The sequence below is a fragment of the Triturus cristatus genome, chromosome 3_2 (assembly GCF_964204655.1).
Source record: "Triturus cristatus chromosome 3_2, aTriCri1.1, whole genome shotgun sequence".
NCBI lineage: Eukaryota > Metazoa > Chordata > Amphibia > Caudata > Salamandridae > Triturus > Triturus cristatus.
Window position 1 is genome coordinate 611,667,149 of NC_140584.1, and position 13,705 is coordinate 611,680,853.

A 13,705-nucleotide genomic window follows, 5' to 3' on the forward strand; every position below is an offset into this window, starting at 1 on the left:
GAGACGCATTTAATGGGTTCCAAAGCACTGTGTCTCCTCCGCTATGGTTATGTCCAGGTGTTTCATTCAGGCTTCACCAGGGGGTCGCGTGGAGTCACCATCTTGTTGAATCGTAGAGTCCCATATAAACATGTTAAGACATGGACGGACCCACCGGGGAGATACATTTTTATTGAAGGCAACATTTATGAGGAGCAGGTAGTTCTGCGTTGTGTGTATGCTCCCACTCTTTTACAATGGGCTCTGGTCGAGCATCTGATGACTCTGTGGGCGGATATGCCAGAGGGGTTGGCAATAATAGGGGGCGATTGGAATGACGTAATGGACCCAGCGGTTGACAGGTGGAGATCGGGGGGGTTACTCCGCTGTCCATCACAGTACTAAACTGAGCTCCTTCGCGACAGGACTGGGGTGAGTAGATTCTTGGCAGCGGCTGCATGGAATGTGATGGAGCAAGGTTTCGTAAAGAAGAAACTTGCTCGGATGCAATCCTTCCAATAACGTATATTACCGTAATCAATTTGTCTTGTAAATACTAATATTGCATAACACAATATACATCGTATCTAGTGGATGCTTTCATATATGTATTACTAACCAGTAACCCAAGTGTCTTAAAATGGGCGACAAAACACAGGAATTTCACTGCGCATGCGTCTACTGCATCTACGCTTGGAGGGAAACCTTTGCAGCTGCGCAATAGCTTCTAAAATGGGCACTTGAAACTCACATGTTAATGTACATGCTACTGCTTAAACTAAACCTGATAAGTTCTACTAAATACTAATGCGAAAGATTTATATAAGCAAATGGGGATAGAATAGAGATAAGTGGTATACAGTGAATTCATGTATTTCTGTTTTTCTAACGGGTCTTTTTATGACTTTATTATTAGTTCGTATTTGGGCCTTGGAGGGTGACTGAAATCCCTAACCCACCTGACCTGTGCACACGCGCACTAGACCCTGCCTGGAACTATGATGATACCATTGAAACCCGGCCAAGGTCAAGCTGGCGAGAAGCACATGGGAACTTAACCCATAGACCCAGACAAGAGCAACATATGTTACAAATAGTATAAATTGTATTAAGTATAATGTGAAATGCGGGTGGAAATAAAGCTTTGGGAAAGTAAATTAAGGGGCGGAAACATAGAACAAAGAGCTTAAAGTAAAATATTACATTTAGCATGGTGTGATGAACTCACCTCCTTCGCTTGTCCAATCAGAAATAGGGGAAAACACGATATTGAAACATTTGGGGGTGGTACACGAACACAGAATAGTGTAATTGAGGTAAGTTAGCTAGTTAACAAACTCTGGTCCTGAATACGACCCGACCCGTATGCTACCACAGACGCTGTCCAGGACACTGTCTCAGACCCTGCAGATGCCAGAGACCCTGCTCGAGAGACCAAAATACTGATCGATAATCCAATTATCTAGAAGGGGAATTGCGTAAGAAAGATCGAGGAGAGTAGTGCCAGAGAGGGGGGCGACGCTGGCGTTGCACTTAGAAGAGGTCACCGTCCCGGTCCAGAACCTGTCCCGATCCTTTGTCTTCCACCTGTCCGGGTGGATTTCATCTCACCCATCATCAAGGAGTTGCGTTCATCTATCATCTTAGGTAAATATAATTCTGTGAAGTCTGTCCTTGTACCTGCTCTCAGTTTTTTCCTCTCTCTTCAGGTACTGTCATCATGATTTGTTATGGGACTTTTATTGAACTAAACTTGATTTCTTCCTTGAATGAACCTGATGTTAACATGTATTTGATCTTTGCTCACAAAATTTTATTAGATAAAACTTTTAAAACTCTTTGAGTCTGTGATTATTGGAGAAAACCGTAAATGTAAATTTTTACCTATTCTAATAGCCACTAGATTCATTGACCAGAGGAAATTTATTGACAAGGAGATTGGAATGGTAATTTTTGGGTAAAGATAACAAAATCTTGCAGGTAAAAACAAAATTGACTCCGGCGAAACTACTAGCTTATTGTATGAATGTTAATGGGCCCAGGTGAGTATATGGTGTGTGTGTAACCCCAAGCTGGTAATCCGCTGAATCAGTATTGCTTGGTAGCAGAGCTATGGTTAGGGTTCTAGTTAGTTAGGTAGAAAATATTGTGGATTGAAATATTGATTTATGCATTTACACCCGTTATTCGTTTATGTACTTTGTTCTATGTTGTCTGGAAATTACCGGGAATATTGAATAGCGGTTGGTGAATGGAAGCCACACTGCAGTGAGGTTACTTGTCTGGATCAAGAAGGTGCTGAAAGTTATGCAGGACTAGAAGCACTGATTTAGGCATTATTTTCTTTCGTATAAAAGTGAGAGTAATTGGTAGCAAAAGAGTTCGCTGGTGAAACTTTGGTCTTATATTACCTAGAAAGGTAATACTGAAGGAGTAGCAGGTTCTCTGATGCTTGAGTGAAGAGTAAGCAGAAAGATTTTACTCGTAGTGTGTGAAGAGTAAGTGGAAAGGTTTTATTTGCAGCAAAAGAAATTGACTATTCTTTGAATTTAGAGGATTAGACAAAGTAGCGAATGTTTCTATGTTGTTAATTAATGAAAACTGCACGTAAATTGAAGAAAATAAGTTTTCACATTACCTTGTAAAGGAGCGGTCAGTTGCGAGTGCTGCACTGACGTCACAGTGGGCCACGCTGGGATTGGTTGGAACAGCGGGCGTGTGACTGACACGAAGAATTGTAAAGAAGGGGTCAGTAGTAAGGAGTGATACTGATGTCACTGAGAGTCACGCTAGTATTGGCTAAACAAGTAGCAGAACAGAATCCGATTGGTGAGAAGAATAAGAAGTCGCGCTGGTATTTGTCAATTGCTAAAGTAAAAGCAAACATTTAATTAGTTGAAAAACAGAAGCCATAATAATAATTAACAGTGGGTCTTGCATCTGGCGACACGATCCTACTTTGATAGGGAATCGTCCAGATAGGAGGTACTTAGGATTTGCCCACAAACAGTACATAAAAGGAAGATCTCAAAAAATGTACAGAGTGAAAAGGAAAATGTCATTTATGCAGAAAATTAAAAATTATTTTAAAAAGGATAAACCTATTAAAACTAGAGAAGGAATTATTATCCCTCCCCCGAAAACGCCTGCATCTTACATGATGATGGAAAGAGGCTATCATACCTGTGTATGGTTAGAAAATTGGATAGAATATACAAACAATGATGGAATACTAGCTTTCTCAGAGTTTGGAACATTTAATGGGAGAGTCTTACATAACTTACGCACTAGAATGAACGAATTAGAACCCAGACCCAGATTAACACAGTATGAGGCATTAGAAGAATGGGAGACTAAAGCATTTGAGCGTGATAGAGCAAGAAGTGACAGAAACTTGAGTAGATTTTATCCCAAATTTCCATGCGAAACCCGAGCTAGGCAGATGAAACAGTGGAGGCAAGCCATGGTAACAGAAGGATTATAGCCTGTATTGATGGCTGAGGAACAGACAGGAGGAAAATGCACAGAGAAAACAAAGCACTTAATAATGGCAGGTAGTGGAGACTCAGAAGATGATTATTTAGAAGATATTTTAATGAAAAATCCTCTGCCTTATCAAGAAAGATCTAATAGAACTATCCCGAGTGTCCCAACTCTAGATATACCTTTAGTTCCTCAGGTATTACATGAAAGAACAATGGAGAGGGTACTTCAAGAAAGCGAAAAAGAAGCGATTGATAAAAATAGAAGTGAATTAATACAGAACATTTCTCAGTTAAACACGCATCCTGAAGCTCTGACTATACCAGCGACTATAGGTCCTGTAGTCCCATTGTATGGAGATACATCAAAATGTCCTAAAACACCCATCATAACTACACCCATCATTGAACCGAGAAAATAATAATTGATGACCAAGCTAGTAGTGAATGTGAGTTAGTGATTTCATTAATGGACTTACTGATAAGAGGGCAAATAAATGACACACCCAGAGGAGTCACCCCAGGTTGCTCGAAAGAAGTACGAATAGAGACATCCACAGGAACGAAAAATGCCACAATAGTAACCCCAGAAGAAATAGAAAGATGGGCACAAGAAAAAGAGAAACCTAATCCACCACCGAAAGTATTAAACATTTTCAAATTAAGGGTTGAATTAGAAGAAATGATAGCTGGAAATGTAGGACTGGATAGGTTAAACACCTATAGTGAAGAAGAGTTGCTGTTTATTTGCAGGAGCAAACTAGAAATACAAAATTATTTCATGAGAAATTGACAAATTTGGCCTCAGAAATGGGGATTGAAATAGGGAGATCCAAGGTGTTGCAGAAACCCTATAGAGCAGAATTTTCTGATAAAAATTTGGAAAACATGAATATGTCGGGCAGAAAGTTGCAGATAAAGGAGTTGATGACAATATTACAAAAATGGGGAGATTTAGATAGATGGAAAGTTAGATGGACAAAGAAAAAAGAGGAAGCACAGACAAATCGATCAACATCTGAATATTTTATGAAAGAAACAGAGAAGGCTGAAAGATTGTACCCAATGAGAGAGGTTCCAGGAGGAGGATATGTACATATTCCATGGACCCGACAGGATATTGTATCATTCACAAATGATTTCCCTAAGTTGAGAGAAAAACCAGTGCAATGGTACAGGCAAGTTGAGAGATTTGTGAAGGTTTTGTTGAAAGATTTGGATGGTTTATTTGACATAGTGGTACCTGCTGATTTGTGGACAGAATGTAAAATTACAGATGATTGGCCTAGTGATGAGTACCCGAGAGAGGAAAAGACAGGAGCCCCATCAGAAGAGGTTATGAAGAAATATCACCAAGTAATCACTTTCTTAAAAGGGAAAATTCCCCCAAAAGAAACAGATTGGATAAAGATAGATAGACCAACTCAGGAAAAAGATGAGTCTGTACCTGCTTACTATGAGCGCCTTTTACAGGTGTTCAAGCAGTATAGTGGATTTGAAAATATCAGAGATACGAGCATGACTCATTTTGTGTATCGGTTTGTGTCAGGGTTTTGGCAAGAGATATCTCAAATGATTAGGCAGCACAATTTGTGCTGGCAAGCTAAGCCTATAGATGAGATCTTAAAATATGCAAAGTATTGTGAAGATGAAATTGCCACTAGACAAAAGAATTTAGAGGAGAAAGTGATGTGGGCTCAAGTGAAATTAGCAGAACAGCAAGAACTCCAGCTACAGATTCAGGCAGGAAATACAGGAATGGGGCAAGGTCATGGGGAAAATAATGTGGGTAAACCAAAAGAGCGATTGAGCAGAGAAGAGGCAAAGAAAAAGTTTCCCTGTCATGGGTGCAGAAAATTGGGGCATTGGAAAAACGAGTGTAAAAGTATACAGAATAATAATAGCCCAAATCAAAATTTAAATTCACAGATGCAGAATGAGGTGATAATGAGTCAACCGCAGCAGGTTGTAAACCTACAGAGTCAATTGCCACCTGCCCCGATGCCAAATTTTGTGAGTCAAGCCAAGTACAGTACGGACACAGGATTTAAAAAAGGAAGTGGTAAGAACATTTTTGTAACATAGCAGTTTCTTTTGCAGGATTCTTATTTTGAGGACAGCACCTTATGACGGTGCCTGAGGGGGGGAGGAAGAGGAGTGCGTACTTGGCGCATCCTTGCCGGTAGATCAGTCAGGTCCATATATTGATGGTAAGGTGAAAGGAAATGACATTACCTTTTTATTAGACACTGGTGCTACCTATTCTACTGTGAGAACAGCAGACATCCCAAACCTACCCCTCTCGGGAGAATCGATCCAAGTAGTGAGCGTTTCTAATAAACAAATTAGAACCCCTATTACAAAACCAATGGAAGTATGTATTGGCAAATTCAAAGAGATGCATAAGTTTGTAGTGTGTGACTCCAGTCCTGTGAACTTATTTGGAAGGGATCTATTGTGCAAGATGAATTGCACCATATTTTGCACACCGGATGGTGTTGCAATTCAGACCCCAGACGAAGACGGAGTATACAAAATCATGCTAGCAAAATAAGGAACAGAAGTAGATGAATTATATTCTGTAATGACCAAAGAGGACTTACCAAAAGAGGCCAAAGCAACAGTAAATCCTGAAGTGTGGGATTTTACAGGAAAAGAAGTGGGGTTAATGAAAAATGTAGATCCCGTAAAAGTGACTGTAAAAGAAGATGCAGTTTATCCAAATACACGACAATACAAAATGAGTCCTGAAAAAAAAGCTGGTGTTGCAGCAGAAATTGATCGAATGGTTGAACAAGGCATTTTAAAGGAAATAATGAGTAGTCCCTGTAATTCACCTATAATTGGCATCAAGAAACCTAATGGGAAATATAGGGTAGTACAAGATTTACGAAAGATAAACAAGATTATTGTGCCATGTTGCCCTATAGTACCTAATCCTGCAGTGATTTTGTACCAGATACCATGGAAGGCAGGATGGTTTACCGTAATTAATTTGTGCCATGCCTTTTCCTCCATTCCATTGCATCCTGATAGTCAGTTTTTATTTTCTTTCAAATTTGAGTATCGTATTTATGTTTGGAATCGCGTTCCTCAAGGGTATACTGAAAGGCTTTCGATTTTTAACCAAATGTTGAAAAAGTGTCTCGAAACATTAGTGTTGTCTAGGGAGTCAGTCCTGGTACAGTATATTGATAACCTGTTGGTCGCATCGAAAACAAGGGACGACTGTGCTACTGATTCCATTGCCTTATTGAACCATCTGGCAAAAGGTGGACATAAAGTGTCCTCAGAGAAATTACAGTTTTTCCAAGCAACAGTTAAATATATGGGACATCAGATACAGCGAGGACTAAGGAAAGTGACCTCTGAGAGAATAACATTAATAAGTCAAATGAAATTGCCACAAACCCAAAAAGAAATAAGGATGTTTCTTGGTGTTGTAGGATATTGCCGACAATGGATTGTAGGGTTTTTCCTATTGGTAAAATCACTTATACACGTGACAAAGAAGCGAGCAAAGGACCAAATAGAGTGGGATGATCAAAGCATGGAAGCCTTTGTAAAATTACAAAAATGTTTGTGTGAAGCACCTGCTTTGGGTAAGCCTGACTATTCGAAAGAATTTGCACTGTTCTGGGAGAGATAATTGTGCATTCTCAGTTTTAACGCAGAGACATGGTCAAATGCGACGTCCGGTGGCATATTTTTCTGCTACCTTGGACCCTGTGGCATCTGCATTGCCTGGTTGCCTAAAGGCTGTTGCTGCAACGTGTATGAGTTTGGAACAGAGCGAGTCCATTGTGATGGGACACCCTGTAAAAGTGTACATCCCACATGCAGTTGTAATTCTGTTAACAAGAACCCAAACTCAGTATCTTACCCCAAGTAGAATGACAAAGTACCAAAGAATTATCCTAGGGGCTGAAAACGTGACCATAGTCAGATGTACTGTTCTTAACCCAGCTACCTTGTTACCAGATCCATACAATGAAGAAGTGAAGGATGAAGTCAAACATGTATGTCTCGACATGACAGAGCTCAGTACCAAACCCCATCCTGACATATAGGATGAGCCCTTGGAGAATGCTGAACATGAGCTCTTTGTAGATGGCTCGTGTATGCGTCATGAGGAAGGTGGACTAAGTGCTACTTATGCTGTGTGTACATTGGTAGGAATAGTTTAAGCATCCCATTTACCAGGAGTCAAGTCTGCACAAGTAGCTGAATTGATAGCTTTAATTAAAGCTTGCAAAAATGGGAAAAATTGGAGAGTAACCATTTACACTGATAGTCAGTATGGTTACGGGGTTGTGCATGACTTTGGCCAGCTCTGGATGCAGAGAGATTTCCTGACTTTTTCAGGGTCTCCCATTAAAAATTGAAATTTTGTGAAAGAGTTACTTGAGGCTATACAATTACCAATATAAGTGGCAGTGGTCAAGTGTGCTGCACATCAGTCAGGAAATGACCATGTGACGGCAAGTAACCGATATGCTGACCAGGTTGCCAAACACTGCACCAAATATAAAATGGCAGTGAACAGAAAAATTTAAACATGTGGATTCAGCTGCAAATTTATGCTGCTTTCAGGATTAGAACCATGGAAAGAAGTAAGAGAACTACAAGATGAGGTGGAAACAAGAGAAAGAGAGGAGTGGGAAAAAGTTGGTTGTCAGAGAAGTGCAGAAGACGGTGTATGGGTATATTTAGATGGCAGACCAGTAATGCCAGATTGTATGCTTGCATCCATGACTAGGATGTATCATGGAGACACCCACTTAGGCAGAGATGCAATGATAAGACTTTTCAGACAAGAGTGGTTTAATGCAAAGTTCAGGAATGTCGCAGAGAGTCTTTGCCAGAGATGCTTAACCTGTCAACAAATGAATCCAGGAAAGAAAACCATAGTCAGTATGGGAAGAATTGGAAAGGCAAAAGGTCCATCTGTAAGGCTTCAAATAGATTTCATTCAGTTGCCTGTTTGTCGAGGATTGAAATATGTACTTGTCATAGTCTGTTTATTTTCAAAATGGGTGGAAGCATACCCAACCTGAAGAAACGACAGCCTGACAGTGGCCAAACTCCTATTGAGAGAACTCATTCCTCGATTCGGGTTTCCAGTAACTATTGAATCAGATAGCGGGTCTCATTTTAATAATGAAATAATTTCATTAATTTGTAAAGCATTTAAAATTGAACAAAAGCTACACTGCGCATACCGCCCAGAGGCTTCTGGAGTGGTAGAACAAGTGAATGGCACAATTAAGTCAAGATTGGGAAACCTATGTGCATCCACCCCACTGGAGTGGCCTGATGCTTTACCTCTTGTTCTGATGGGACTCAGAAGTATTCCGGACAAGAATACAGGATTGAGTCCCCATGAAATACTCATGGGAAGAGCAATGAGACAAGCATGCATACCAGGACACAAGCTGTTGAATATATTTGATGATTTGGTGCTAGAGTGTTGCGAAGAGTTGGCTGACCCTGTGTGTTCTATCTCTCACCAGGATGGAGAAGACGCAGTCGCCAGGCAGCCGACCCAAGTGCATGATCTGAACCCCGGTGTTAGACCTGGTACCATTGGCCTTAGTCTCCCTTCCATTTTTTTCTGATTGCCCCCTCTGTTTTTTATATGTTTTGCTGGTTTAGATGCTTTGAGCACTGTGCCACTGCTATTCGGTGCCACAGTGCAAGTGCTCCCTATGTTAAATTGATGTATTGATTAGTGACTCCATGATTGGGTTTTTTGATTTACTTGTCAGACTCTAGTAAAGTGCACCATGTGTGCCCAGGGATTGTAAATCAATGCTGCTGGTGGGCTTGCAGCACTGGTTGTGCCACCCACAGAAGCAGCTTGTAAAGTGTGTCTCAGGCCTGCCATTGCAGAGCCTGTGTGCAGTCTCTGACTGTCATGTCGACTTGGCAAGTGCACCCACTTGCCAGTCCCTAAACCTTCCCTTATCTTCATATCAGACACCCCTAAGGTAGGCCCAAGGGCAGGGTGCATTGTACACATGTGGTAGGACATACCATGGTGTGTGTGGCATGTCCTAATAGTGAATTACAGCCATTTTAGTTTTTCACTATTGCAAGGCTACCTGTTCCCCACAGGCCAGAATGGGCAGTTTGATTATAACATCCTATAATCCTAACTGACCCAGGAAACATAGTAGAAATTCGAGTTTAGTATGCCTGAACTCAGAATGATAAAATACATCTTTTAGTGAAGTTGGTTTTAACATTCTGTGTTTGAAAATACCACTTTTAGAAAACAGGTATTTTCTTGCCTAACTGTCCAAGCCTGCCTCTGCTAGGTTGTGTATTGTGTGTCTGGAGTTTGAGTGACTGGGAACAAAAACCGGCCCTGGCAAAGTGCTCGGCCGCCCTCGCCCCCTGTGGGAGGTTGCGGGTGCCGCCGAGCTCTTTGCCAGGGCCGGTTTTCGGCCGATTTTGTTACAGGGCCGATTTTGCGGCTATGCTGCAAAACCGGCCCTGTAGCAAAATTGGTCCCCAGGGGCCCAAAACTGGCCCCCACCCATGTGGCACACCGGGGGGACTGCCCGGTGCCCGCTACGGCCACTCCGGCCCTGGGGGCTTCCAGGAGACAGGGTGAGTCAGCACAGAGCTGAAAAGAGAGATCTGCATGTAAATGGTTGGGAGGAGCTGCACCTGGGACCTGAATAGGGCTGTGCCTTCCCTCCACAAAGCTGGCTCCACCTCCTGTGGTGCATCTGATGTCCCTGGCCTACACTGTGAAAGGAAAGATAGCACAGATGAAGGATCTTCACTCGCCAGGATCTGGATGACGCGTCCCCAGAGTCTCTCCAAAGAGAAGAAAACTGCGTTGACCATTGTGGCCTGCCATAAAATGGCCACCACCCGCAGCCTGCATTTGAGTTGATGGAAATTTTACAAGAAGGCTTCGCGCTGCTTGTGACCTTGCCTGCGTGGTGAACCGAAAAGCCATGACCATGACGACAAATCTGGGACGGATGCCAGAAGAGCCCCTGAACATGAGATGTTGCCAAATCAAATACTGACTTTATGAACTCGTAAGGATCCTATAAATGGGATACAATTTATCCAAAAGAGACATCCGTAGAAGTAACAAATTAGTTATGGAATCTTTATTTCTATTCATTTTTGAGACGATCAATACGTGTGAACTTACCTTGGTGTATCAAGAAGACATTATTTCCGTTGTTCATCTGTTCATTCTGAAACACTCCTGAGGCGGAAAGCCGGGAGAACTCTGCTCGATAATTTTAAAACTGTAATTTTGTACTTTGTGTATTTTAAAAGCACTTTGCACTTACTTGAGCACCTTTCTGACCTGGTTGCAGCTGGGGAAGCACTAGCACAGCGGATTCTAGCGCTGTTGCAGGTGAGGAACCGCGCTGCCGCCATCGCGCGCTCGACCCTCAAGCCACGCCCACTTTCGAGGCCACGCCTTCTGCCCCTATATCAATGTGCCCTTCCCGGACACGCAGCGGGCGAGCGCAGCGGGCGCGCTGTCATCGCGCCGAAGTCGCGCCTAAGTCAAGCCCGTCTGCGCCCGTCCGCGATCGTACGCGGTCCAGGGCCATACCCCATGCCCCTCGGGATGACCACATACGGTGGAGTAAGCAGGAATTACTTACCTTACGCCGCAATGTTGATGAGTCATGCAAGCATAATCTACGAGTAGAAGACAACATAGGCTGCGAACACTGTCACTTCTCCTATGACCTTGGTAGGAACACGAACAGTACGGACTACATTATGCACTGCGGACTGCTTAATGTACGATCATTAAGGAAACACAAGTTAGACCTATATGATCTACTCACTGAGAGAAAATGGTATCTTGTGTTTCTAACAGAAACGTGGTTAGATAATGATTCTACATCTGATGCCCTTGAGGCACTTCCAGTAGGATATACAATACACAGACAGGACAGACCCATAGGCAGAGGAGGGGGCATTGCAATTGTAATCCGGGAAAGCTTGCGATGCCAACTTGACAGCTCTCCTATCCTGGATAGTGAGGCAGGGAGCTTCACTATTAAAGTGAATAATAGCTACACGCTAAAGGGCATGCTAATCTACAGACCCCCAGGCCCTATAGCCAAGTTTGAGGAAAGTCTGGTTGAAGGCATCATGGAGACCGCTTTATGCAAAGACAAATTTTTGGTACTTGGAGACCTTAATTTACATCTTAATAACCCCTTAGACAGCGTTAGTAAGAATTTCAGTCAGGCATTAGGAGCCCTCCAACTGAATCAAATTTTTAGCGGTCCAACTCATCAGTTGGGTCACCTGCTGGATCCCATATTTGTCAACTGGGGGGAAGTAGAAGCCACGACCCCTATACCCATCCCCTGGTCGGATCACTATTTAGTCCCTTTCGTTATTCGTATTCCTGGAAGTAAACCCCCGCAGCCAACAGTTTTGTATCACCTCAGGCGGAAATGGGCTACTTTCTCCCAGCCTAAATTCTACGAGGCACTGACTAAAGGGGGGAGCCCTGGGGGGGATGACGCTGACACGGCCAATACTAATCTTTGCAAACGCATCAATGAGGCACTGGATTGTACAGCTCCTCTTCTAAAAACCAAATCTGGGGGCCGTGTTCAAAAAACGGCCCCATGGTTCAACGATGAATTAAGAGCCTTGAAAACCGCACTGAAGAGAACCGAAAGAGAATGGCGCAGGACTTTCTCCAAAGAATCTAGAGTCACCTACTTGACCGAGAGGCGACTTTACCATGGCCTAATTAGAAAGTCCAAAACAGCATACTATACGTCTAGAATCAGTGAAGCTGGTAATTCAATGAAAGAGCTGTTTTCGCTCTACAAAACTCTTTCGAGCGGAAAATCAGCCACTGTCCCAGACGATTGTTCCCCCGAATCGTGCAATAAAATCGCAGACTTTTTTTCAGAGAAAATAGCCAAAATCTACTCGGCGTTCCCAACGCAGCCTATAACTGGGACAGAATTTGTCGAAAGCCCTAGGGAATGGGGAGATAGACATAGACTGACCCACTTTGTTATCCCGCCCCCAGAAGATCTCCTAAAAAATTGTAGATCCGTGAGGTCGGGTTCTCCACGGGACCCTACCACACCTAAACGTCTGGCAGATAGTCTGGTGGTATTAGAACCTTACATCAGACATCTATTGGACGTGTCTTTTAGTACCATGACAGTACCTAAAGACTGGAAAAAGGCGGTGGTTCTACCTCTAAGGAAGAAACCAACCATCACTTTTGAGAAACTAGAGAACCTGCGTCCAATCTCACTCCTACCATACCTGGCCAAAGTAGCCGAAAAAACGGTCAATCTGCAATTGATGGACTTCGTGGAAAAAGCTGCCTTATTACACGATACTCAATTCGGCTTCCGTCCCCGTCATTTTACAGAGTCTGCACTCCTAACAGCGGTGGAGACCCTACGTCAGGGGGCGGATGAGGGTCACACCATGGCCCTCATCCTATTGGACCTGAGTGCAGCATTCGACACTGTAGCTCACGCCAACTTGCTACAGTGTATGAATAACGGAGGAATATCTGAAGCTGCACTCCAATGGATCCAATCCTTCCTGACTGGGAGAAGCTTCCAAGTCCGCCAGGGTGATCACTACTCTAGAGACATAGGATTGGGACAGGGCGTTCCCCAGGGATCGTCCCCGAGCCCAACTTTGTTTAATCTTTATGTCTCCCCAGTGGCTTCGATTGCCGTGAGTTATGGATTGAACATCGTGTCATACGCTGATGACACGCAGTTGGTTATCTCCCTCTCACGTGCACCCGGACTTGCTATGGACAGTTTCAGGGATTGCATGCAAGATCTTGCAACCTGGATGTCCACCAACTGCCTTCAATTAAACGGCAACAAGACCGAGGTGCTCGTGGTGGGGGGGAGTCCATCTGTTTGGTCGTCGGCATGGTGGCCTCCATGCCTAGGTGAGGCACCTATGCCCCGTCAGGAAGTCAAAAACCTTGGTGTATGGCTCGATGCTGACCTGTCTTTTGGACCCCAAATAGACCGAGTGGTGGGTGTCTGTTTCAGCGTTTTAAAAATCCTACGGAAGGTCCTTACTCTCCTTCCTATGTCCGCCCGGAGAACGCTGGTACATGCCCTCGTGACATCGCGCCTAGACTATGGCAACCTATTGTACTTGGGAGCCACCTGCAAGGCAATAAACCGCCTCCAGGTATTGCAGAATGCGGCAGCCCGCCTCATCCTAAAAATCCCCAAAAG

The 13,705-nt window shown here is 43.4% G+C and overlaps 1 protein-coding gene across 8 annotated transcripts in view; it reads left to right on the top strand.

Annotated features, from left to right (window-relative positions):
* LOC146857822 (4-galactosyl-N-acetylglucosaminide 3-alpha-L-fucosyltransferase FUT6-like) overlaps window positions 1–13,705 on the top strand; it is a 683,427-nt gene that overhangs the window by 58,308 nt on the left and 611,414 nt on the right. For 2 of the 8 annotated variants that reach the window (XM_085648486.1, XM_085648487.1), the window contains one exon: window positions 896–7,786. The exons of the other annotated variants lie outside the window; for them this stretch is intronic. In XM_085648486.1, coding sequence (XP_085504612.1) covers window positions 4,272–5,546 — 1,275 coding nt within the window. In that variant the 5' untranslated portion in view covers window positions 896–4,271 and the 3' untranslated portion in view covers window positions 5,547–7,786. Of the gene's footprint in view, window positions 1–895; window positions 7,787–13,705 lie in introns of those variants that run through there. 8 annotated transcript variants of the gene reach the window in all.